General features: G+C 46.5%; 1 protein-coding gene across 1 annotated transcript in view; it reads left to right on the top strand.

Annotated features, from left to right (window-relative positions):
• LOC147678410 (transmembrane protein 272-like) overlaps nucleotides 1-26,824 on the top strand; it is a 126,361-nt gene that overhangs the window by 62,352 nt on the left and 37,185 nt on the right. The window contains exon 3 of the mRNA XM_086946001.1: nucleotides 5,463-5,651. Coding sequence (XP_086802127.1) covers nucleotides 5,463-5,651 — 189 coding nt within the window. The remainder of the gene's footprint in view (nucleotides 1-5,462; nucleotides 5,652-26,824) is intronic.

The following is a 26,824-nucleotide window of genomic DNA, read 5'->3' as shown; positions in this document are numbered from 1 at the left end:
GATGATGTACAGCGGCCCATGACACAGCAGAACACTTTATCCTTCTCAATCATCTCTGAGGTTGGACAGGAGCAGCGGTCCAGGATCTTCACTGAACTGGGCAGCTTCATTACTTTAAAAGCATTACCAATGGACAGGGCTCAGCATGAACCGAACCATCCCGATAACTTACAGGTGATACCACGTTCTGCCTCCAACGAGGGGTCAGATCTGGAAATTAGGCCAAAAACCCAGAGTGCTTGGATCACATCGAGCATCAGAGGAAAACTTCCTCTGCCTCAGTGCATCCAAAATAGAAGTGTACAGGTAAAACAGCTCCTCAGCGGCCCTTCACCACGTTCTTTGGTGGTAGCCTCAGTGGTCCTGAGAGTGGTATTGGATTCCAAGCTTTCCTTCACCCAGAAGGGCACACATAGTCAACTACACATGCTCCTGCAGGGTCAACCCTTCCTCCAGGTCACACTCACACTAGAGCTGAACAGACCCGTAACAACATAAGGTCAGGCACTTCTGGCAAAAAACACATTCAGAAACAACTGCATGCAAGACTGCCCCTAAATTTCTACACTGCTTACCAGTGGACCACATCAATCAAGAGCAAATGCACCATCACTAAATGCTTTAATCCTGGCTAGAGTCTACAGTCAGGAAAGCACAGAGAGTAGGTGTTAAGTCTAGGCAAAAAGTGACGTTACAATGCATACTAATAACAGCCATGCCATTAGAACGCTGGTATTACTACACCAATACTTTTACAATGACCTACCATCATAACACAAACTTTTATCACAAATATGCCTTTACCACACATGCCATTACAATGCAAAGACATGCATGGAAAAAGGCATACACTTGGTAAAAGTGGTTAAGGTACGTAAATATAAAGAAAAAAATAAAAATCTATGTATTTGTATATATGTATGTGTGTATATGTATGTGTATATATGTATGTGTGTGTATATGTATATATGTGTATGTATATATGTGTGTGTGTATATGTGTATATGTGTATATAATTGCGCATATATATATATATATATATTAGTGTATATATATATATGTGTGTGTATATGTATATTTATGTGTGTATGTATGTGTGTATATATGTATGTTAATTACCCTACCACCCCAACACCCATACCCATCCTGACCTTCAAAATTACCCTTCCCACCCCAATACCCATACCCACCATGAGCCCCCAAATTACCCTTACCATCTTAATACCCATACCCACATTGAACCCCAAAATTACCCTTGGCACCCCAAAACCCATACCCACCCTGAACCCTAAAATTATACTTGCATGTAAAACACATATGCTTTTATTATTCATGCATTAACGACATTTGTTTTAAAGGTAAGTGTGGTAAAAGCATTTGCGTTGTAATGGCATACGTTGTGATAGCACACAATGTAATGGCACTTGCGTTGTAATGGCATGCTACGTAATAGCCTGCGTTGTAACAGATTCATTGTAATGGCTGTTTCCCAAGTCCAGGACGGTATGGCACAAAATCATGTAATTTTCACCAAGTGACTTACATATTTCTCCTCCATCAGTTTACAACAGGGAGACATTACTGCAACCATATTGGTAGCCATTAGCCCGAACCTTCCCAGCGTAATTATTGTATATTACAAAGCAATGCAAATTTAGTGTAAAACCTCAGAAAAATGGATGTTCGAAAATCTAACAAACAAGACAAATGGTTCCATTCAGGAATGAGTACACTTTGTACAAACAATATTTCTTCCTGTTTGACACACTGCGTATTAGGAGAAGAGCACTCATTCTGCTCACGACTGTTTGCCCTTCACCGCAAGGTATGCCATAACCGTGATTAGGAGGTATTGAGGTATCTGTGAGATGCTGGGTGAGTATATGTTGCTCACTTATGTAAGTGTAGCACCCTACACTAAACCAGGCGACCCTTATGTTGATTTTAGTGGTTTAGATAATCATAGAAAGCTCTTTAATTGGTATCTGTGGAGAGCAGCCTTCAGGCATAATCTAGGAGGAGTGCAAAGCAACTCAGTTTACCAGTATCTAATCCTTTAGTATGGACTAAATGAAAAAGAACCACACAGTGTACTTCCAAAAATAGATATTTGTTACAATCACAATCACCCAGAGATATACATAATGCACAAAATACTTTGGTCATAGAACAGTCAGTAGCACCAATACACAGTGGTCCCCAAGGGGAGACCAGAATATATGTCAAGATAGAGGATTACAAACCACGACCTAAGTCGAGACTGGACCAAGGAGGCGTAGAAGAGTTGGGAACCCAAGGAACCACCTCAGGTGAGAGTTTAGGTACCCCATGATGGTCGTGTGCAAAGAGGATACACAACCGCATACTCAAAACTGATTAGTGGGTACGTTGCGGTAGCTGTCTTACCAAAGATGGATGAAAGAGTCTTTGGAACCCAGAAGTGAGTTCAAGTCGAAGAGTACCTGAAAGCAGAGGGGACAGAGTCTATGCCACTCAGGGGTGACCAGGAGGCAATGAAGACTACGGCCCCTTGCGTTCAAGGATGCAGGTAAAAGGAAATGAATAGGAGCTTCAAACACTGTTGCACCAAGTCGGTAGCTCTGCCCGAGCTACCATGACAATGAAGATGACGGAGTTTGTCAGTTCCAACTATCCTTGTTGGTGTGGGACAGTTATATCGGGGACAGGCTAATTCACAGAACCTTTAGATGCGTCCACCTCTGTTGGCATGAGTCGGTTGGTACAACCGATGCGGTTGCCGTGCAATGAAGCGATGCAGTGGCGCAGTGCACAAGGGTTCTGTTGTAGCGACCCAGACAGGAGATACTGGCTTCAAACTTCGATGAGAGGACAGGTCAGGGACAGGTCAGGTCTTGGGGGAGTGCTTGACCACCACCTGTGTTGCTGAGCCTTGTGGAGTCTGTGGGAGCCTAGGCTCTGCAAACTGGCGTACTGTGTTGTGGTGCCTGCGGATGCAGGGGAGTGACTGCTTCACCCCAAGGGTGATTTCTTCAGTTGTCTTTGATGTCCACAGGCCTTGGACTGACCTGTACAGAGCACGGGTATGGATGTTAGAGTGAGCTTCAAGGACGAGGAGGCCAGAGCAGCAGGGATCTTCCCAGGTGTGATCTAAGTACCCAGGGCGAAGTTCAGCAGCGTTCATGGTACCCAGATAGTTGAAGTAGAAGTGGAGTTGGATCTAAATTGAATCCCACGACGAATCTAGGGGTCCACCCACAGGTAAGCCTTAAGTACCTAAGGTGAGGTTTGGGACGATTCAGGGCTCACTCCCAGAGGAGGGGTTGGACAGTGGGTAGGATACTCCCATGTCCTTTGTCCACTTTGGCACCACAGCATGTAGCCAACGGCTCCCTTATCTGGTTTGAACTGGAGTATGCAAGGAGGGCACCAAATGTGCCCTTTCAGCAGACTATGTGGCACTGGCAAGGGCCCCCCCCGGCCTAATACACAAAATCCTGTCTGGGAGGTGGTCACACCTCCCTGTGAAAAATGAAACCTATTGTCCTGCCTTCTCTTGCTCTGGCTTGGCCCAGCAGCAGGAGGGCAGAATCGTGTCTGGGGTCGGCAGCAGCACTAGGTTGCTGTCAGGCTCTGTAAGATCTGTCCCGGGAGCATGGAGGGCTTCCCAGAGGCCCCTACTGTGGATGGAATTATACCTCCGTGTATGATTCCAACATGTTTGATACCAAACATGCCCAGGTTTGTTCCAGCAAGTTTAGTGATGGTCATTGTGTAATGATGCATGGCCTCTCTATATTGTAACGGAGGATTCACTTAAAAACCTCGGACAATGGATTCTGTGGTTTGTAGGGGGTGGTCTGCTCGTGCAGGGCCACCCTCACACTCTAAACTGAGCAACCTGCCCTTGGGACTGAAAGGCCTGCTAGAAGGGTGACTTATAGGTTCCAAGTGCAGTGACGTTCGATATAAGGAAACATATCTTTCGTGAGGGGTGCAAGGACCAATTCACACAGGCTGCAATGGCAGGTCTGTAGTTATAGTTTGGAAGGTCCCATTGTGGGTGGCATAATATATGCTGCATCCCACAGGGGACCCCAGGGGTACCCATGCTCTAGGTACCTCAGTACCATTTCCTAGAGACGTACAAGGGTGCCCTAGTAACCAAATAGGAATGTACCAGATACCCACCATAGCCAGTGTAGGGCGGAAGCACAGTGACTGGGGTACTTATTAGCAGGATCCCAGTCAGACTAGCCAGAAAACAGTTAGGACGCCAGCAAAAAAGTGGGGTTAACCATGAAAGCAGATTCTACAGCATCAAAAAGAGTCTTAGGGCCATATGTATCATTCTATCGTTTTGCGAATTCCAAATAGCGAATTTTAAGGAATCGCTATTTGGAAATCGCAAAACGGTATGTATGTAAATAATCGCTATTTTTTAGTGATTTCCAATAATTCCTTATTTGCGAATTCGCAAGTTGCGAATTCGCAAATAAGGAATACATCCCATTAATTTCTAAGGGCCTCTTGGCCCATAGAAATGAAAGGCAAAATTGCGATTGGCAATTTGCTAATCTCAAATTTTGCGAATTTTCCAGGGTGCAGGGGTGTCTCAAGAACACCCTGCTGCATCCCTGAAAATGACATGTGTGCGCATATGGCGCACATACATGCCCAAAGGGCATGTATGAGCGTCACATGGCACCTTTTTTAAAAAAAAAAAATGCTTTTTGAAAAGAATTCGCAAGTTACCACCAATTACAAGTTGGTGGTAATTTGCGACATCTTATTCCAAAATCGCAATTTTTAAATAATTCATACATATCATTTAGGAAATTGCATTTTGCGATTTCCTAAATGCTTGTGCAATGTTAAGGAATCGCAAATGTTGCGATTCCTTAACATTTGCGATGCGATAATTTCATACATCGCATTTCACGTTTTTCTTGTCGCAAACGCTGCGAATTTCCGATTCGCAGCGTTTGCGACAAGAAAAACGCTTCATACATATGGCCCTTAAACACATATTGACTGGCCACACATCAGGCAGAAGAATGTTATAGAGCAGAATCTTTTTTGTTGGATGTTATGTTACAATATTTCACTACTAGTTGTAGATGCAGGTTATGGCTGTGTTTGAGGAATCATCTATAACCACCTTTCTGAGTAAAGATAAACTGGACTTCCTGCCTCCACAAACAACCCAGAAAGGCACAGGTGCATTCTCTGGATTAAAATGAAAGGAGTCGAGCAAGCACAAATTACCATTGTGTGGTTATCTCCCCAAACTACCCCTCTGTTTAACATGTACACTAAAGGAAATAACTGCTGAATGAAAACCCAACTTGGCCACTTAACTACATTTTAGTGCACAGATGCTAGCCTCCTCCCTCCCACTGAAAGAAGCTGGCATGAAAACAGGCTTGGGATTGAAGGTGCACTAATACTTGACTGATGATGCTCTCTTTTTGCTCCCACAGGGTCGGTGTACTTACACGACTGCCCCGCACAGAACCTCATCCCCTACTATCTGATCATTTTGGGTGCTAACAGCCTCCTGCTTTTCATTTCAAGATTCATTGTATGCGGAAATGGAAAATGGTTTTACATTTTGTGGATCGTCCACAATCTGATCTTCGGCCTCTTCCAGGTGGCGTTCTTCATTGCAGGTCAGCATTAATCACTGGGTGGGACACCGTTTTCAGCTTCATAGAGTTCAGCTGTGGAGTATCATCACAGCTCCACATTTCAACATTGCCAATACTGATCATGACCTCAACAGAAGTACTTCTTTCATACCATTACCTCATTTGCTTGTAAATTATAATCAACTGAATACATTTTTAACATACATTTATTTCAGATTAATTAAATGCAATTACATATAAATGATAATTATATAAAGGATCAGACACAGCATTCAAAAACCAGACGCCAGCACTCCCAGAGCCACAGTATTTCGATTTATTGCAATGTCACCAGTTACTAGCTTCGGTTGGGCTCAGCCTTGTTAACATTAAGGAAACAGTTGCTATTTTTGTGTTATTTACGTGCTTGCATGCCACACAGCTCAATGAACATAGTAAAAATACTTGTGGCAAGCTTATTGCCTATTTCATTTTCAAAATACTTGGTGACATAACTATTGTTTGGGGTTAGTTTTAAAATTCACATTACTTATTTGTATATTAATTATTGGGAAAGTGTTAATATTAGTGGTATGATAAAAGCACCATATTTTATTAAAAAACATTAATTGAATTTACGTCAATTATATATTTATCAATGGTTAGCAATTGTATTAGGGGCTATAGTAAGAGTTGCTTAGTTCAAGCGATCAATATAAAAATAATGATATAGATTTTAATTTCAAGTCTTAGTGCAAGTGTTAGGCACAAAAACTTAAGCTAAATCATATTGTATGTTCGAGGCATGTGTGCTACAGGTGCACATGCTTTGCATAATCCTGCCATCTAGGGTTGGGCCCGGATGAATGCAAGTTGTTTTTCTTCGAAGAAGTCTTTTCCATTCAGAAGGTAAGGTGACTCCTCCTTTCAGTGATAATGCGCATGGGCATCGACTCCATTGTTAGATTGAGTTTTTTCTGCCATCGGGTTCGGACGTGGTTTGCAGCGCTCCAGTTCAAAACCGTTCTTTGGGATCCCCTCTGTGCGCAACCCACTGTACCCTAATCGGTATTGTTTTGTTCATGTTTCACCATTCTCCTCATGTTGAAAAAATAGGAAAACTCTCTGTCTTCAGTATAGAAGACATCGTTGGCGGCCTTCGGGCCTAGCTGCTTCAGGCGACTTACACTCCATTCCGTATATCCAGTCTTCTGCTGATGGACCAGACTCTTTTTCAATTTTGTCCTCTGTGCCATTCCAGGTATCCATGCACCGACCTGCAGAAATCTGCAACTTGTGCCTCTTACCGGAGCATAAGTAAGTAGATATCTGACCCTTGTCTATCATTCCGATCGAAAAAGACTTTGCGGGACCGTCTAGCTCAAACAATGGACATTCAGCTGCAGAACATTGAACACACCCCAGATATCTTCGGAGAAGATACCGAACAGGAGGGAATGGAGGCATCAGCAGCGGAAGAGGAGGAGGCCTTCTCTATTCAAGAATTCAGCTCAGAACTGGAGATTGAGTTGGAGTCCGAAGAAATTCCAGCGGGACAGTGTGCTGTGAGTAATAAAGCCCTTTTCTTCCCCCAAACAAAAGGCTTCTGGGCCACCTCTGCATGTTGGCCATGGTCGGCACTGAGAGACTGCTTCCAACACTCCATCCTCAGGCTCGGCACCAAAACAGACAATCAAGCCTTCCAGCTTGGGCTCGAGCCAAAACGATTCTGGATGGAAAGGAAAAAAAGGACAAATCCAGCTGGGTACTGAAAAGGAAGCACTAGAAGAAGATTTCCTATTCAAAAAATTTGGAAACACGCAAAGGCATACTAATGATATTTTTTAAGGAATGTCTGACAAAATATCAACAGACAAAAAATTGATCTACAAAACAATCGACACAGAAATATCAAAGACAAAAATATCGAAGTCCTATCTACATAAAGGTAAGTACAAAAATATCGTTTTCAAAAATATCGATGTTAAAAATCGTTTTTTAAAATGTTTTAATAATAATTTAAAAATAAGTAAATAATACATATTATTTAACAAATATAGATATAAATATTAAAACATTTAAAAAATAATAAATACATATAATATTAAAATTAATAAACATCTACATATAAATAAATATATATACTTACTCCACATATTGCAACATTAGGGAAAGCTTTGGATACTGTCAGGGTAAAAGTTACTATTCCCACTCCAGGGAGTGCAACAGTAGGGAAAGCGTTGGATAGCATAGGGGTAAAAATTACTATTCAAACTCCAGAGAGTGCAACAGTATGGAAAGCGTTTGATAGCGTAGGGGTAAAAATTACTATTCCAACTCCAGTGAGTGCAACAGTAGGGAAAGTGTTTGATAGTGTAGGAGTTAAATTAACATACTTATCAATTAAATATTTTTTATAAAATAAATAACATATCAATAATTATTTAACAAAAACATTACTATTAAATACCTATTAAATTAAATTATTATTTACTTAAATAACATTAAATTACTTCCCACCCTATTCCCCTATAAACACACAATGCTTTACACATAAAAATAACACAGTTAATGTACTTATCAATTAATCAATTAATAAAAATTAATTACCAATTAATAATTAATTAACAATTTAATTAACTATAACAAAAAATAAAAAGTAAATATAAAATAAATATAATGAATATAATTACAAATAACCATCTAATAAAAAGTAATTACCAATTAATAATTAACAATAAATTAATAATCAATAACAATAAATAAAAATATATTAACTGATTAATTATATTTAAATTACTTCCCACCCTATTCCCCTATACATCCACAACCCGCTACACATTAAAATAAAAAGAAATCATTTAATTATCAATTAATGAATTATTAAATATTTACCAATTAATTAATTTAAATTAATTCATTAACAATAACAATAACTAAATTAATAATGAAATAACAATAAATTAACAAACAATAACAATAAATAAAAACATATTAATTAATTATAATTAAATTACTTCCCACACTATTCCCCTATAAACTCACAACCTGCGATGATACTAAATGAAAAAAAAATGTTAAATTACTGTTTTCCAAACATTTAATACATATATTTAAAAATAATTAAAAAACAAAAAAATGATAAATATACATATAAAATACATACTAAATACATAACTCTAAAATAAAAATAAAATAATATTTACGATATTTTTGCTAACGATATTATTGACTTCTATATGACATACTTAGATATTAAATAAATCAATATTACTTACCTTGCAGTCGATTTTCAGGTCAACGATATTCTTGACTTCGATATTCTGTCCCTATGATATTAAAAACTCGATATTAGTTTAGGTCATTATTAAAATTTCGATGTTTTGACTGCTCACCATTTTTAAGACCCACTTGGAGCATGTATGCTAACACCTGTGGTGGACAAAAATATAAACTCCCACCATCTGACACAGTTTTTATTAGGGGTCAGTTGCCTTTGGATTCCTTGGTGGTCTGTAACGCTCGTAAGAGGGAAAATTCATGAACATCAGGAGAGGAACTACCTCCAGGTAAAGAATACAAACTAATAGATGCGTCAGGGAAGAGAGGAGCTGCTCAATCAGCCAACCATTGGCGTAATGCTAATACAGAAGGTCTGTTGTTCAGATACGATAGAACTCACTGGGATGAGATGCAAGAATCTCCCAGAGGAACACAAAAAAGGGAGCAGGAAATAGAGCAGGAATGGAAACTTATTTCTAATTCCTCTATTAGGTGTGCATTGGATGCTGCAGATATTGAAGTTATGGGAATCAACACTGGCATACTGCTAAGGAGACATGTATAGCTCAGAATTTCTGGTTTCAAACCAGTAGTTCAGCAAACCATTTTTAATACGCCCTTTGATAAGGAACACCTCTTTCGGCCTTAAATAGACCAATACAAACCCTTGAAAAGATAACAAAGGATACTGAAGTGGAAAAATATATGGAAGGACTTCAATCTTCTTCTACAAAGGTTCCTTTTGTAACTCCTTTTACAAAGGAGGCTCCAAAAATAACACCACAGCTGTGACTTCATCATCATACAAGACAAAAATGCAATCACCCCCTCTAGAGGATTCTACTAGGGTGGTTACAGAGGGGACAATTTTAAGGGAAGAAGTAGAGGTACACCAACACGCACCTCCCAGTCCACTAACAAACAGTGACTTGCTAGTGTTCCCATGCAGCCATTCATCACATGTTGGAGGAAGATTACAGCATTTTCTTCCCAATTGGCAAACCCTAACATCAGACAAATGGGTTTTGGATATTTTCCAACATGGTTAATGCCTGAAACTTACCAGCAACCCTCCGATTATTCCACCTCGCATTCACAAACTCTCACCACAACACCAACAGCTCCTCAAATAAGAGGTATTAGCTCTTCTAAGAAAAGGAACTATAAAACCGGTTCCTTTACAACATCAAGGATTGAGAGTTTACTCACTTTACTTCCTAATCCCCAAAAAGTATGGGTCTCTAAGACCTCCTCAGCAGGATGTGACAACATGTACATGAATGGGAACTTCATCCCTAGGTTCTCTTTCCATACTTCCAAAAATAGGGGTTTCCACGGATAGATCTCTTTGCCACAGCAGAGATCTCAAAAAGCCCAAACTTAGTCTCCAGATTCCCCCACAATCTATCCAAAGGCAATGCCCTACAGATGTTCTGGTTAGAGATATTTGCTTATGCTTTTCCTCCTCTCCCTCCCCTTCCATTTCTGGATCACAAACTCAGCCAGACATCTCTCACGCTGATTCTAGTGACTCCCAAATGGGCTCGACAACCATGGTTCACCATACTACTAGACCTGTCAGTGGTTCCACACCAAAAGCTGCACCTCACTTCCAACCTTTTCACAACCATGGAGAAATCAGACATTTAAACCCTAAGGAGCTCCATCTAGCGATCTAGGTTCTGAATTCATAGTGTTTGGATACTTAAACCTACCACCAGATTGTATGACAATTCTTAAAACGGCAAGGAAACCTACCAGTGGAGTATGTTATGCAGCAAAGTTTAAAAGGTTCGTTAATTATTCTAATAATTCTACAATTGATCCATTAGAATCATCTATTCAAAATGTTATTTGTTACCTTTTTAATGTATAGCAAGTTGGCTTAGCCTACACAGCTATTTGACTACACCTTGCAGCAGTAGCTTGATATCTACAAAACAGACATATATCCTTATTTAAGGTTCCAGTAATTAAAGCCTTTATGGAAGGCTTTAAGGAATATTGTACCACCTTGGCTACCACCTGCACTGGCATGGAGCCTTAACATTGTTCTCACAAGGCTTATGTGTCCATCTTTAGAGCCATTACACAATTGTGAATTAAAGTTTATTTCATTGGAGGTTGCCTTTTTTCATAGCTATCACTTCATTAAGGCGTGTTGGTGAGCTACAGGCATTAACCTTAGAAGAACCTTTCTTTCAACTTCATAAAGATAGAGTGGTTCTTCGTACAGATCCAAAAGTCCTTTCAAAAGTAGTTCCTGCTTTTCATATTAACCAATCAGTTATGTTACCTGTGTTCTTCCCTCAACCTGATTCACTAGTAGAAAGGGCTCTGCACACACTTGATGTTAAAAGAGTACTATTATACTATATTGATAGAACAAAACATCTTTGCAAAACAACTTTTTGTTGCATTTGCTCCACCTCATAAAGGAAATCCTATCTTTAAATCCGGAACTTTTAGATAGATTGTTAAATGTATTCAAACTTGTGACATTCATGCTGAAAGAAATTCAACCATACCTCCTAGAGCACATTTTACTTGCAAAATAGGAGCATCTATGACCTTTTTAAGTAACATTCCTATAGCTGACATATGTAAAGCAGCTACATGGTCTACACTACACACATTTACCCCACATTATTGTGTGGATGTATTAGCATGTCAACAAGCTAATGTCAGAAGAGCATTGCTAAATTACTTTTTCAAACACCACCACCACCTACTAGTTAGCCACCGCTTAGGGAGAATACTGCTAAACAGTCTATGTAAAGCATGTGTATCTACAGCACCCATGCCTCAAATGGATTATGTGACTTACCCTGTGAGTGTCTGTTCTTAGCATGTAGAGCTGTAGATTCACATGTGGCTTCCCTCCTCCCTTGACACCTGGGGCTGTTTTTATTAGGCACATTATATTAACATGGACATCGCTGTACTACACATACTTACTCCTTTCTCACCCTCTTGCGGGAAAACAATATAACAATGGAGTCGAGACCCATGCACACTTACACCAAAAAGAGGAGTCACCTTACCTTGTGACTGTAAAAGACTTCTTCGAAGAAAAACAACTTGCAATCATCCGGACCCAACACTAGATGGCAGGAGCATGCAAAGCATGTGAATCTCCAGCTCTATGTGCCAAGGACAGATGGTGCAGATGTAAGGGTCATTTTTGATGTTAAAAATAGAGATGAGAGGTAATGGAAGACAAGTAATAATTTTAAAGTAATGTTAGAAAAGGTGATGGGGCGTGGCTAAGCACGCAATGGCGACGGACGCTCTTGGGTAGAGCTCCGCTACCGGCTCCCCTTTCCTGAGCCATTTCTCCGGCAATTTTTGGACGAGGCCGCCCGAAACCTCGAGCGGACCCCCCCGGGACCCGCCGCGGCACATCTGGAGAATTTTTGGTGTCGAGCTCCGGCGGGGCCGACCCCGACCTCTCTTACAGCCCTCTGGCGGGATAGAGCGCTCCCGGACCGGCGGCGCATCCAAGGCAGACCGGGGCTTGGGCCCAGTAGACAGGCCCGAAGGCCCACCCCCACCGAACTGCCTGAGCCTCCTGAGCTGCACACTGCCCTGACGGGAAGGCCCGATAGTGGTCCGGAGGACGCCCTGCACAGCCACAGATCGCCGGGGACGAGCCCGGGCGACGGGGAGAGCAGGACCCCCCCACTCGCGCTGTGGCCCCCACGCACGATCTGCCCAGACCGAGGAGAGGCACGGCGGGGCGGAGATCGACCCGGAGTGGACGCAGGTGACGGCGGCTGCCCGAACGGCGGACTGCCCCCCCCCCCCCCGGAGGGCCCACACAGCAGCAGGCGCCCACCACGCTGAAGCGGACGCCGAGGGGCCGGCAGGAGGCAGCGGCCCTCGGGCTAGGCGCTGGGGGCCTGGGGCACACCGCCGGGAACAAAACAGCCCCCCCCCCCGCATTGTGGACGCACAGAGGGGCGCTCCTGCAGACCCCCCCCCACATGGAGGTGAAGGCGGCCGGAGAGGATATGGGGCTTGAATGATGAGAGGACCAGGCCCCGACCGACCAAACTAGACCTCACAGGCACCCCGGCCTCAGCAACAACCGAGCCGGTGAGGCGTAGCCGCGGGACGGTGGGGCGAAACACCCCCTGGAGGACCCCCTCCCCCCCCCACAACGACGACCTAACCTGAGGGACCAGCTAGCACTCGCGGAGCCCCAACCCAGGAGCGCAATACTACAGGGGACACCATCACTGGAGTAACACTGGGGGACGACCCTGCAAGACGGGCGGCACCCGCACATGTCCGGGGGAGTGCGGACCCGCACTGGGACTGGTGGGGCCCCGCCGAGGGGGAAGACGGGCAGATCGATACACAAAATGGCCGCCGAGCAACTGGCTGCGAGGCTCGACAGCGTACTGGCAGCGGTGGAACGGATAGAGCAGTCCCTCCAGCAAACTAGAACCTCCCTGGAGTCCAAAATTGATGGGGTCGCAGTGGACCTGACCCTCCTGCGTGATGACCACAGGAAACTGTCCGACCGAACCAAGACCCTGGAAGGCGCAGTGAAGGAGATCGAGCCCAAGGTCACTCAGACGGACAGGCAAGTGCAGGACCTCCTGAACAGGGTGGAGTTCCTGGAGGACAGGGCCGAGGACGCGGAAGGGAGGGCGAGGCGCAACAACATTAGACTTGTGGGGGTTCCTGAAAAATGGGAGGGGGCCCGCCCGGCCGAACATGTGGAAGACTGGCTGCGAACACTTTTGCCCGAAGGCTCGCTGTCACCGCACTTCGTCGTGGAGCGCGCACATCGGGTGCCAACGAGGCCCTATACCACCGGCGCCAACCCGAGGCCGTTGCTCTTCAGGATACTGAACTATAGGGACAGAGACACGGTGCTGCGAGAGGCACGGCGACTGGGCGAGGTGCGCATAGACAATGCGTCGATCATGTTCTTCCCCGATTACACCATCCAGGTACAGCGCCGGAGGCACGACTTCATGGAAGTGAAGAGGAGGCTACGCACTGCGGGCCTCAAGTACTCCCTACTATTCCCTGCCAAGCTGAGAGTGGTGGCGGGAGACAACACTTACTTCTTTAGCACACCCGAAGAGGCCAGCGAGTGGCTGGACGGGGGCACGGACACGGCACCGACGCACTCTCGCGGAGGCGAGGCGAGGGCCAGGCCACGAGGACAGCGACGACGCCGCAGACACAGGACCCAACAGTCCCAACGCGCGGAGGAGGGGGCGGGACACCCCCCCACACTGGACCAGATGCTCCAAGAACAACGCGATGCACTACAGAAGGTTTCCCAAATAAGCAACTCATCCTCCCATGAGACAACCCAGGAGGACGGCCAGCAGCCGGTACCTAGCGACGACGACGAGGCCATATACGGGATCCCGAACTCACAGATCTCGGTGGAACTGCCCATCGTCACACCGCAAACCTCTGACCTGATCCACTGATCCTACAGGAGGTGTCTGCATTGGCCTTGCCACAACGAGGGAGGGCTGGCAGTGGTCGACTGGACGATGATGCGCAATCGGCGCCCGCCACTGTTGGGGCCTCCTCCCACCCCCCCCCCTGCCAGCTGACCGAACTGTGGACACCTGGAACAGTGAGTAATGCCCTTGTGGCACTAGTGGTACGCAGGGAGGGCACTGAAGGGGGGGTCTCTTAGCACGTGTCTGCGCCTGGCCGCGCACAGGATGGGCTACTTGGAACATTGGACCGTAGTGGGCGGCCACTGATGTCCTGTAACGAATGGCTCAGGGAAGCGACCTGCTTCCCCTAACTGACTATATCTCCGACTTGCCGAACTTGTGCTTAGCACACACTGCCCCTTAACCGAGTAAGAATGTTCCTCTCCCTTGAGAGCATGGACGGTGGCCTGTTCCGCCACTGCCCTTTTGGTATTTTAGTGGGGATAGCCCGCTGTTGGTTGTTGTTCTTTATTGTTTTTTTTCCCTGTCCCAATGTTTTCCCGAACTTTGCTGAGTGTACTGTGGGGGGTGGGAACGGAAGAGCTGGGAGAGCCACTGCTGGGGCCTTTGGTGGGGCCGATGCCACTGGGAATGTCAGGGAGGACTGTATATTGCCAAAATGTCTGCCATAAAACTATGCACATGGAACATTAGAGGTATGCACACACCCGCGCGCAGGTATCAAATCTACTCCTACTTGAAGAGGCAGAACGTGCAGGTCGCGCTATTGCAGGAAACACACCTGAGTGGGGCGGAGGTGACAGCGCTGAGGCGGAGATGGAGGGGATAACTGTATGCCACTGAATACTCCTCATACGCCCGCGGGGCACTGCTGTGGGTAAAGCCGGGAACCCCCTTCGTGATGTCAGAAGTTCACATAGATGCGGAGGGGAGGTATGTCCTGGTAAAGGGTCGCATGGATGGGCAACCAGTGGTCCTGGCGTCCATTTACGCTCCAAACGCAGATCACGGCACCTTCTTGGCGCGCATCACAGAGAAATTGGCGCCCTGGCACGGCGTCCCATGGATACTGGGAGGCGACTATAACACGGTACTAGACCCGGTGCTGGACCGCTCGGTCCCGCCAAGGCCAGGGGCGACATCCCAGGGGGCCACGAGGGCACTCACACAATGGGCGACACGGTGGGATCTGAAAGATGCATGGCGAGCGCACAATCCGGACACTAGGGTGTACTCATACTTCTCGGGAGCGCATGCGTTACACGTTCGCCTCGACAGATATATGGTATCGACGGAAATGCTGCCCCATATCACTGACTCTCAATACCTGGGTAGGACGCATTCGGACCACAACCCCCACACACTACACATGGCTTGGGAGCGCCCGCGCCCGCCAATCCCCACGTGGCGACTGCAACCTGCATTACTGCTAGATGGCCCCTTTAGAGACTCCCTGCAGGCCTGTGTAGCGCAATACTTTGAAGACAATTCAGATACAGCATCCTCCCCGAGAGTAGAGTGGGACGCATTCAAGGTAGTGATACGGGGACATTGCCTGAGCACTCAGGGGAGCATACGGTGGAAGCTGGAGGAGGACTTGCGCAGGGTGGAAGCGGACCTACTCGGCGGGGAACAGGAGGCGGTGGGAGGCGCAGGAGACCGACTGCGGGAGGCCCGGGCGGAGCACGACGCGCTGCTGGAACGGCTGCGACACGTCAACTTTGCGGCCCATTCGGCGCGAGTGCACCAGCACAGTGACAAGCCCGGTAGGCTACTGGCCTGGTTAGTCAGGCAGGAGGAACGCACGGAGCCGGTCTCCGTCATCCGCACGGCTGAGGGAGAGCTAGTGTATACCCAGGCCAGGATACATCAAGCGTTTGTGGGGCACTATCAGGCCCTATACAAATCGCAACTGAGAGTATCCGCGGCCCGCATAGCAGACTACCTGGCGGATATCCCGCTGCCCTCCCTTATAGGCTCGCAGCAAGACGCCCTGGGGGCGCCATTCTCCTCGGAAGAAATACGCGAGGCCATTTTCGCACTGTCCAACGGCAAATCGCCTGGCCCGGATGGACTACCCGCCGAATTCTTTAAGGCGTGTTCGGACACGCTGGTTCCGGAGCTGCTCAAATTGTACAATACTGCGATGGAGGAATCAGCACTCCCAGACTCGCTCAACGAGGCAAACCTGGTCTCGCTTCTGAAGCCGGGCAGAGATGGCGCACTCATGGGGTCCTATAGGCCGTTGGCCATGCTGAACACTGATTATAAAATCTACACCTCCCTTCTGGCCCGCCGCCTGGCCCTGGAGGTATCAACACTGGTACATGCGGATCAAAACGGCTTTATGCCGGCGCGGAGCACGTCTCGTAACTTACGCCGCCTATTCCGGATCCAGGAAGCGGCTCTGACGCATTGGCCTAGATCGGGGTGCCTGGTCTTGGACCTGGAGAAGGCCTTCGATTCAGTAGAATGGCCATACCTGGGAGCAGTGCTGGACAGATTCGAGGTGGGAGATGCATTTGCTGACATGGTCGGACTGCTCTACCAGAGACCCAGTGTCCGAGTGAGGACGGGTGGGCTGCTGTCAGGATCGGGGTGCGTCGAGGCACCAGGCAGGGCTGCCCCCTGTCGCCCCTCCTCTTCTCCTTAGCCATAGAACCACTGGCGGCTCTGCTACGGGACAGAGGAGCGGAATGGGGGATCCCACTGGCTGACGGAACGCACACAGTCTCGCTCTATGCAGACGACCTGCTGCTTTATGTGCGGGACCTCGCCGCGGTGCCAGCCGAGCTGTCGGACATCTTCCGGACCTTCGCGGAGGTCTCGGGCCTCAGGGTCAACTGGGCCAAGTCCGGGGTGTACTCGTTCAGCCGGAATCAGGAGGAATGCGATGTGCAACTTGGAGGGGCCAGGCTTGCTTGGTACCCGACCACGTTCAAATACCTAGGACTGCACATCTATAGAGATCCACAGGACTTACTGGAGGGCAACCTGGTGCGCGCCATCTCCTCTCTGCGAGCCCAGATGTCCTTCTGGAAAACCCTGCCGCTGAACGTGCCCAGCCGAATAGCTCTTTCTAAAATGATAGCGCTCCCTAGGCTACTTTATTACTTCGCGAACATCCCCACGTATGTCCCCACGCGGATATTCCGCGACCTGGAATCAATGCTTCGCGGCTTGATCTGGAACGCGGGACGGCCCCGGGTGGCGCTGGCCAAACTGTACTCCCCGACCGCGGAGGGAGGATTGGCTGTCCCCAACATGGAGCTGTATTACCTGGCCGCACAGCTCCAATGGGTGACGTACTGGCTCAGCGATACACATCTAGATGATACGGCCACTGCGGACTACCAATGGACCCACCCCCAGATCTGCGCCCTGTTTCACCCATTGACCAAGGGACCCCGTCCCCTGCCTTTGCATATGGCCGTGGCCCGCAAGTGCTTTCTCCGCAGCCTGAAGCTGACACAAACTACCAGACCATATGCTCCTGCCCTCCCCTTGCTGGGCACCCCCAGGAGGAGTGGGATGGTCACGCCGCGCAACCTGGACCACTGGATCGCAGCTGGAGTAGAGACCATGGGTGACCTGTATGCTGATGGGGCCTTGCTCCCGTTTGCGGAATTGTCTGAAACCACGGGACTCCCGGCCGGGCAGTTCCTACTCCATGCGTCGATACTGCGGGCATACACTGATTCCTGGGGTGACATCCAGGATGAGCCGCCGATGCACCACCTGATCCAATATCTACATGTAATGGGCAGAGGCTCGCACATCACGCATTGGTTAGCGCAGGCGCTACTCATCCACACGCAAAAACCCACACAGCAGATTAGGGCTAAATGGGCGGCGCACCGAGGGAGAGATTGGACGGATAAGGAGTGGAACCTAGTACTAGCTAGCCCCGTGAACGTCCCCCGCAATTCCCGCTTCCGCATCATTCAACTGTACATACTACACCAGGCATACCTAACGCCAGATAGAATAAACAGATACTTCGCGATCGACACTGCCGTTTGTCCCAGATGTGACCTGTTGGGCGCAGATATCCTGCACATGCTATGGCACTGCCCAACCCTGACCGTGTACTGGGGGGAGGTGATCTCACTCCTGAATCACAGCACGGGCCCGGGCCTACCGGACACGTGGGAGGCGTGCATTCTAGGACTTTATAAAAGAACCAAGCTGAACAAAACACGGGCACGATTCTGGGATCTGGGCCTCATCACGGCCAAACGGCTGCTTACACGACACTGGAAACGGCGGGAACCGCCCACCCCGAAACACTGGTTCGCATCCTTTACAAACTGGGCCAGGGCGGAAGGCACAGTGCTCCACCGGGAAGAAATAGCGGGCCTGCGGCAGTTCCCGATAGCACAGCTCTGGGATGGCATCCTGGGGTCCCTGCAGGGGGAGGGCACTGTCAGAGGGCTCACGTAGAACAAGCGACACCAGAGACGGGCCACAGCGGGTAACGCTCTATAGCAGGACCCACCGCATGCGGCGCCCCCCCCCCCGACACAGATAAGAATCAACCAGCGCGTAGACCTCAGACACGACCTGACGCCCACACGGGAGCCCACCAGCAGCCATTGCCCAGCAGAGCGCCCCAAGCACAAAGCTGCTGACATCACCCCCACAAGCACACTCCACCCCCCCCACCCACTTTCATATATATGTTTACATGTTTGTAGTGTCGGACCCCTGCTCACGGACGGTAGCCTCTCCAACCCCCCATGCCACAGTAGATAGGCGCCATCGGTGGCGCCCCAGACGGCAGCCGAAGGCGCACACGCCGCTTGCCACACCGACAGCGAGGCTACTTCACCTACCTGCTACATGCTCCACTAACAAGGCCGGCGACCGGCGCAACACCATGGCCCAAGGAGCTGTCCCACTCTAAGTGCAAGCACATTTGCACATGCACACCTCTGCCCTCTTGTAGTACTGTAACAACATCGGCGAACACCACACCGATCAGAGGTGGCTCCTACCAACAACGTGCAGGTGGGGCGGACTTCAAGTGGTGAAGTCGCGATAGGAACACTGGGACATACAGATACAAATCGTTCTGTTTAGTTTGCCATATTCATGGCCCAGTTCTAGGAAAAAATGAAAAATAAGACGTCATTTATGGACTTTTCTTTGCTTGATTTACAGTAATGTGACTATCTTATCTATGTCCTAGTACACCGGGGACACAAGGGGCGCAGTGGCACGCCCACTAATGCTGACCCGCAACCCCACGACTCACCGTTTATTTGCAGCCGGCCCGCAGGGTTGTAGGCTTTGCTATTTGTACTGCACCTTTGAACATTAATAAACGTCTTGAAAAAAAGAAAAAAGAAAAATAAAAAAATGTTAGAAAAGGTGATAGAATGCCCCTGGAAACCCTTGCTAGGGCATCAATGTGGGCTCAGCAGCTGTTAGTGTGGGTGAGGAATGGCAAGGTGGTGACTTCATGATCTTTGCAAACACCTCTGCCACGTTGAGCCAGAGGTGGTGACTTCATGATCTTTGCAAACACCTCTGCCACGTTGAGCCAGAGTAATGAATTCTAGATCGACAAAGGTGGTTTAATGAGTAGGTATGTCAGTGTTTAAAGAAAAGCACCTGCACCTGATTAAGTAACATTTGCTCCACGTAACTTGTTCGGAAAACAACATTTACACTGGCAGGCTAGTTCAGCAATGCAATTTTTCCAGGCTGGCCTTCATTTGAGAGCCACTGCACCAACACTTACACATTGAGGGGTTTGTGCACAGGGCCTAGACTGATGAATCCAGAGAATACATCTAGAGCCAATTTAAAAATGTTCAGATATGTGAAGACTTTACTACTAACTAGGCAATGACCCTAACAGTGGGTGTATCTACCTAGCCCTCACTCATCTTGGTCAGTAGGGCTTTTTAAGGGCTGGAAGAGCATCCTTGGTTTATCGTATGCTTATCTAAATGCATTACCAGTATTTATCAGTTTCTTAGGATCTATTCCTTAATGTGACTATGACACATCAAAGGCACTAGCATGAACAATGTTGTCTTCCCCTAACGATATGTGTTTTGTTCCTCGGAACAGTTGTGTTCTTGGGACACCGACCTGCGAGATGCCATGTCGAGTTTACACACGCAATAAACTTGTATATGTTTCCCGGACTGTTGGGAACCCCTCCACATATATTGGTTCAACTGGAATCATATGTGATCAACATATCGGATCGCTAACCGAATTACGGTGTGACCGATAGCGGGACGGGTGGCGACACATGCCCTGAAGAAGACCGGGGTGACCTTCTTGGCACAGTAAGTCGGTCGAAACATGTTGGTAAAGGCGGTATTAGGAGGGCTGTTTAGAGAACTTTAACTTGTCTCTTGGAAACAGCGTTCATCCTTTCTTTCTTTTTAATCCTGGTTGTGGAACCTATTAATAAAGTTGTTGTTTGGTATCCCCAAACCAGTTTTAAACACTATTTCCCTCAACTGCACGTGTTGCGCACCCATTCTAGTCACTTGGTGACATTCACTGATCACTATTTGTGTTTTTTTTGTTTCTGTTACATGTATGTTGTTTGGTCGCGTATTGTTGTTCTGTGGTCTTGTTTGTTTAAACCACCCCCCTATGCTCCGTCCAGAGTGTGGCTACACCTGGACGTATTGTAAGCGGGCCCGATGATGAAGCATGTCACACACTTCGGTGTGTGAGTGAGGGCAGTTTTTTCAAAACAATTAATTTTTTGTTTTGTGGGACGTGTTGGGGTTGTTTATGTCCACTTCTCTCCACCCCTCTATGTGTGTACAATTATTATCTAGGGGGTTCGGGTGGGAGATTTACTATTGACCCTCTCCCATTACTTGTGTGAAATAACACCCTAGAGGTATACCTCATGACGAGCTGAGCTAGTCTTGAGCATCGAAGGGGTTAAATGTGCCCATCAGCAAGGGTTAATTCATGGGTATCCTGTATGGGGATACTGGAAGGACACAACATTCAGCAATGAAAATATTTTCATTTATAGCTGGGAATAAACACATTGGATCCTCATGTTAGATAGAAGAGCCTCAGATTGTTAGTGACCCACTACAGCATTTGGCCAAAGCTAGAGTTATGAGTTTTCATCCCTCATAAATTGGGATTCACTTTAAATTCATGATCCTGATAACAGTAACCTATTGAGAGGCTGGAGGGTTCTCAACCATTACCAAATGAGTGATTTTGAGGAACCCTGTTTGTATTTCTTATTTTGAGTCATTTCTTTGTGGGGAAAAAAATATTAGTATGAAACAGTCCAATATTAAGAAGTCAACTAGAGAGGCCGGGGAGAATTTTAGGAAGCCTCACCGCTTCTCCCCATAGGCAATAATCCTATTGGATGAGATGAATATTCAAATGGTTCCACATATCTCCAGGTTAGTAATAAAATAGATCAATTTGGAGTGCTTATAGTTTGTGTAAAGGCTTTTCTGGGTAGCTGTGATGAGCAGAAGCGAAGCACTATTCCGGACCGAGTATTCGGGCAAGGTGAACGTAGAACTGGTGGAGGTGAATTGACACCACACAACCTGGTCCTGGTGTGAGAGTACTGCTGCATCTATCTCCTAAAGTAGTAGAGCCATACCTAGAAAACATTATTTACATGGCTTAGGAGTGGACAGGTTTGCTTAATGGAAACAGCGTGCTCCATTAGATTGCTATATATTGCTGCCCTGCATATCTCCACCTCACCCTTCAAACACCCTGGACTTTGTAAAGTGGTACTGTGAATCCTGCTTGAGTACCCTACCTCTCACCCGAAACATCCTTTCTGATATTCAGCGTCTGCATCTCGCTAGTATCTTCTCTTTCCCCCAAAATCTCTTGCAGTATCATATTCTAGGTGTCTCTTTTTTCTGTCCCTCACAGGCTGACTGGTGTCACATAGTTCACCAGGTGCCATCTTCTACAATCTCAGCAGTGCCTGTCAGTTCTGATGTCTGCTAACTGCAAAGACTCTGCCCGTCCTAACCCTCCCACATGCATGCATACTCAGTGGTACTTGGTGTCAAATCACATTGGAAGGGCCCAGAAAATATGCACATAACAAATGCACATAATCTACACATTGATATAAATATTTACATAAAAAAACACTTACCTTACACTGCACACTTGATGTTTTGCAGCACATTCTCGTTTTGAACACATCCTCCAAGCTTGAAGCCTACAGCCAACACTCTCATTCAATCAAGACGCTGCTCTCCTGCTTTTAGGCAGTATTTGTTAAGGTTGGCTCTGGGCCCCAAAAGGTACAATAGGCCTGTGCCTGCTCTCCAACCCACCTGTCCAAGAGAGCTTAGTTGCATTCTGCGTGGGTGTTTGGCTGTAGCAGGGTAGCCGGCCAGACCAACATGCTCACATCCAACTTAAGGAGGCACTCCTTGCTGCGGTCAATCATTGGCAGCAGTGATGCACTGGCCTTGCGCTGCCCTCGAATTCCATTTGCTGTCAGACAAATGTATTGCGTTACTACACCATCCATTACCCTGATGTAGGTTACAACGCGGACGTTACATCGTCTGCTTTGTTACCATGCATGGCTTTACATCGCAAGCCGTTTCTACGACTTGCGCTAGACCTTACTCCTGTTCTTGCAATCTCACTTGCCCTCCATCTCTTCCAAACTCTGTCACCAGGATTCTCATTTGTTGCGCCAAATGTCTCTAGGCTTCACCGATGTAGCCTAACAGTGTTGTCATCTCTTCTGATCTATGTCCCCTGAAATTACTCTTCTTTCTAATCAATAATGTATGTATTCTCACCAGACTGCCATATGTCCAGCATCAATGCTTACTGTCTCATCAACCCTTCTTCCCTCTATCTCCATCAACTCCTATTACATTAAAATCTCTGCTGTCTACTTCCTTACTCGGGGGTCAATTCCGATTCGGGAAAAACTGCTCCGAATAGCCGTACGGAGCGTTTTTCCCATACAAATCGTACCCTGCAGCGTCCCCCGTAGGTACGACGAAGTACAATTCGTACCAGGAGGTGGATTCCGTACAAATCGTACAGAGACCGTACAAATCAAATCCCAGTACGATTCTCCCTTGGAACCCGCTGTACGCGACATCCGTATGGTTCGCGGCTGGTTTTTCTGGCCCAGCAAGTACGATTCGTGTCGGGTACGCACCGTACGGTCCTTTCTTCTACAGGAGCTGAAAACAGCCGTAAAAGCAGAGTTCACCTCAAAGTAGGTACGGAACGCACCCCCCGGGTACAGTGCGCATCCCCAATGTCCGCAGGGGTACGCGCCGTACTCCTTCGATCATGGGGGGTAAGCACCGTACCCCGTGATCATGGGGTGTATGCACCGAACCCCATGTTCGCTGGTGCGTACACCCTGCGATCGCGGGGTATGGTGGGTACACCCTATGTTCGCAGGGGTACGCACCGTACCCCTGCGATAATATGGTGTACGCACCGTACGGTGTGTATGTGATTCGGTGCTTTTCCATACGAATCGCCCTTACCTGACGTGGACCGTACGAATCGCATCCTCATACCCTGGTCCTGATCGTACTCATCGGGTCGTACGGCATGTGTACGAGTTGAACGGTTCACGGTTTCAGCCTTGCAATACGTAAGGATCGCGACGATTCGGACGGATTGACGAAATACGGATCGTACTATGCGACTCGGGTGGACGGGTACGATTCGTACGGAGAGGGCTCCGGATACAAATCGTACGGCCGTTTTTTTCCAGGATCAGAATCGGCCCCTCGGTGTCTACTTTCACCCTTTATTTGATCTCATCATCTCTATACTTTAATTCACTTACTGCTGTCCCACTGATAGCTCTGCGTGAAAACCTCAACCTTTGTGTGGCTAAGAGTTAAGATGAATGCACTATCACTGGCAACAGCCATACACTGCACTAAAAAAGTATCTGGAAGTTCAGTTTGACTAGCAAAACTATCCTCCTTAAACTCTGACTTCAAGATCTCCAAACAAACAATATTCTTTGCCACCAAAGTCAAGAATGCTTTTCTCTTCTTAAAATGAACCCTGTGTCTGGGCATTCGGATTAATTTTCCACAAAGAATAAATTATTTAATTTCTAATGCATGGTCTATGCTATCGCTGGTAATGTTCATGACACCATCTTTAGATCAGCGGTGACTTCCAGGACTGTTTTACCTGATGCTCTTAATCTGGTTATGCCCAAAAAAGTCTTTCAAGACACCTAGTTCTTCAGAATGCCAAAGTCTATTCAGACTCCAGCCTGGGGAAACGTGAGCTGGTTACTTCCACCTCAGCTTCAGGTAAAAATCTAAAACAAATTCTAATAACAGTGTTTGATATCAAAATGCCCCACACAAAGTGCTCCAGCATACTTCGAATGACTTCTTCAGGCCTGTACATTAATGAAGTGGAACTTGGACATCACAAAGGCTGCTTCGAAGAGTAACAATACTAGACTTGCTGCCATAGGAAGCTGAAATGTTACTTGTTTCTCACACAAACCTTCTCCCTGGATATGGCTGAAGCTTTTTAACTAAATTCATGGGTCTTCTGAAAGCCCATATGCTGCCGTCCTGTCTTCTCATTTGGCCAGGCCGCAGACAGAATACTGATTGGAAACGATTTCAGCCGCGGCCGGTAGTAGGTGTACCTGCAGGGCAGTGACATGGGGCAGGGTGGGGTTTAGTAATGTATGGATTGCGGACTTTAACAAGTAAGTAAACATTATAAATAAATACAACTAATTTCGTTGACGCACTGCATTGCATTTCGTGATGCAGTGCACACAACAACATTTGTTTTATTTATTTATATGTTAACTTTTCTGTTTAAGTCCGTAATCCATACATTACTGCACCCACCCTGCCTCTCCCCACGTCACCTCCCTGCAGGTACACCTACTACCGGCCGCGGCTGAACAATTTATCATATGCTACATAAGTGTCATCACTCGCTGGTGTCAGTGCTCTTGTTGACAGTGACAAAATATAATTATGTAGTACTGTGGCAGGAGCGAGCATGTGAACAAGAACAGTTGTAAAAACACACTAGGCCGCTAGTGAAAGTGAACATGCATTATTTCTGATCAATAGTTTAGTATTCTGAGCAGTTCACAGATCAACGCTTGTCTCCCTGTCGACCGTAAGTGTATAAATATAATTAAGAAAATATATATATGCACACATACATAATTTAATAATACTAGAAATAATTTCTGCAAATAATGAATTTCACACAAGCTATTATATTTAGAACTCAAGCTAGCTAGTTGGAGATTTATTTTCTCAGATGAATGCCATGTAGTATGTTTCTGACACTAGAACAGAGCATCCCACGTGGATCTTAATTCAAAAGAGTCCGAGGTTTGTGAGAAACCAGCCTTCCAATAGGGGAAAGAGACACTGCTATAATACAACTTGGAATAAAGAAATCTAGACCCATCTGAGAAAAACTGAAAGTAGAGAAAGTGGAAAATCAAGGTAGATTTTCCTAGTAAATTATGAAGTAAAGTTTTAATTTTATTTAAGACACAGAGGCTATAGAAATTAAAGCATGATGTGAAAGTAAAATAAGAGCCTCTGGTCTTGACATAGATTTCTGAATCTAGAATCTAATCCAAACAGATGAGACCCAACATATGACAAAGTAAGACCTTGAGATCCGGCAGAGAAGCAAGAGCCATGCTTCAATCTCCAAAGGTTATCAGAAGAGCAAGATCTCAAGGAGAGGATCGGGCCATGGCGAATTCTGTATAAATACCAGGATCCAGAGGCAAGGAACCCTGTTGTGTAATTCAATGCATTGATGAGTGCTGCCTTCGCAAATATTTTGCTAACATGCTCCATTCATCTCTAAGTGCAGGGTCATGGCCTGAATGATTCCCCGGATTGGTGTCACTACAACGCATGCTTTTACATCGCATGCCTTTACAATGCGGTTTTTACCACGCAGTCCATTACAACGCATAATGCTTTTAGGCGCTGGATAGTGAATTATTTAATTTACTATTCCAACTCCAGTCCCCGTGGATAGCAGGGAAGGTGTTGGATAGTAAATTAAATATATTCCCTATCCTAGAGCGCCCCCCAGCGCAATGCGTTGTAATCGTATGCGTTGTAATGGTTGCGATGTAATGGTAGTGCGTTGTAAAAAATGCGTTGTAAGTGATGTTCCCCTGATTCCCCATCAGCACTAGGATATTTTTGACCAAGGTGATGGTCCGGTAGTCATTCTAGATCTTCGGATTAGATATGCTTGGCACCAGTCCCCCGTCCATTCACTTCTATTACTAATGTTACTATTGCTGCTTTTGACTATATTTAAAAAGTGTTCTGTGGTAATATCCCTTGAAGCATGCATACATTTTAGACGAGGTGAGTTTGAAAAGACGTTTTTTCTAAAGCGCTGCTGCAGCGGAAAGCATATAAAATTGTCATCTTATATTCACCATCAGCATATTCAAATCGGGGCCATTTCATAAACTCTCATCAAAGT

The sequence above is a fragment of the Lissotriton vulgaris genome, chromosome 12 (genome assembly GCF_964263255.1).
Source record: "Lissotriton vulgaris chromosome 12, aLisVul1.2, whole genome shotgun sequence".
In the NCBI taxonomy this organism is placed as follows: domain Eukaryota; kingdom Metazoa; phylum Chordata; class Amphibia; order Caudata; family Salamandridae; genus Lissotriton; species Lissotriton vulgaris.
This window is presented reverse-complemented; position numbering and strand designations above follow the sequence as displayed.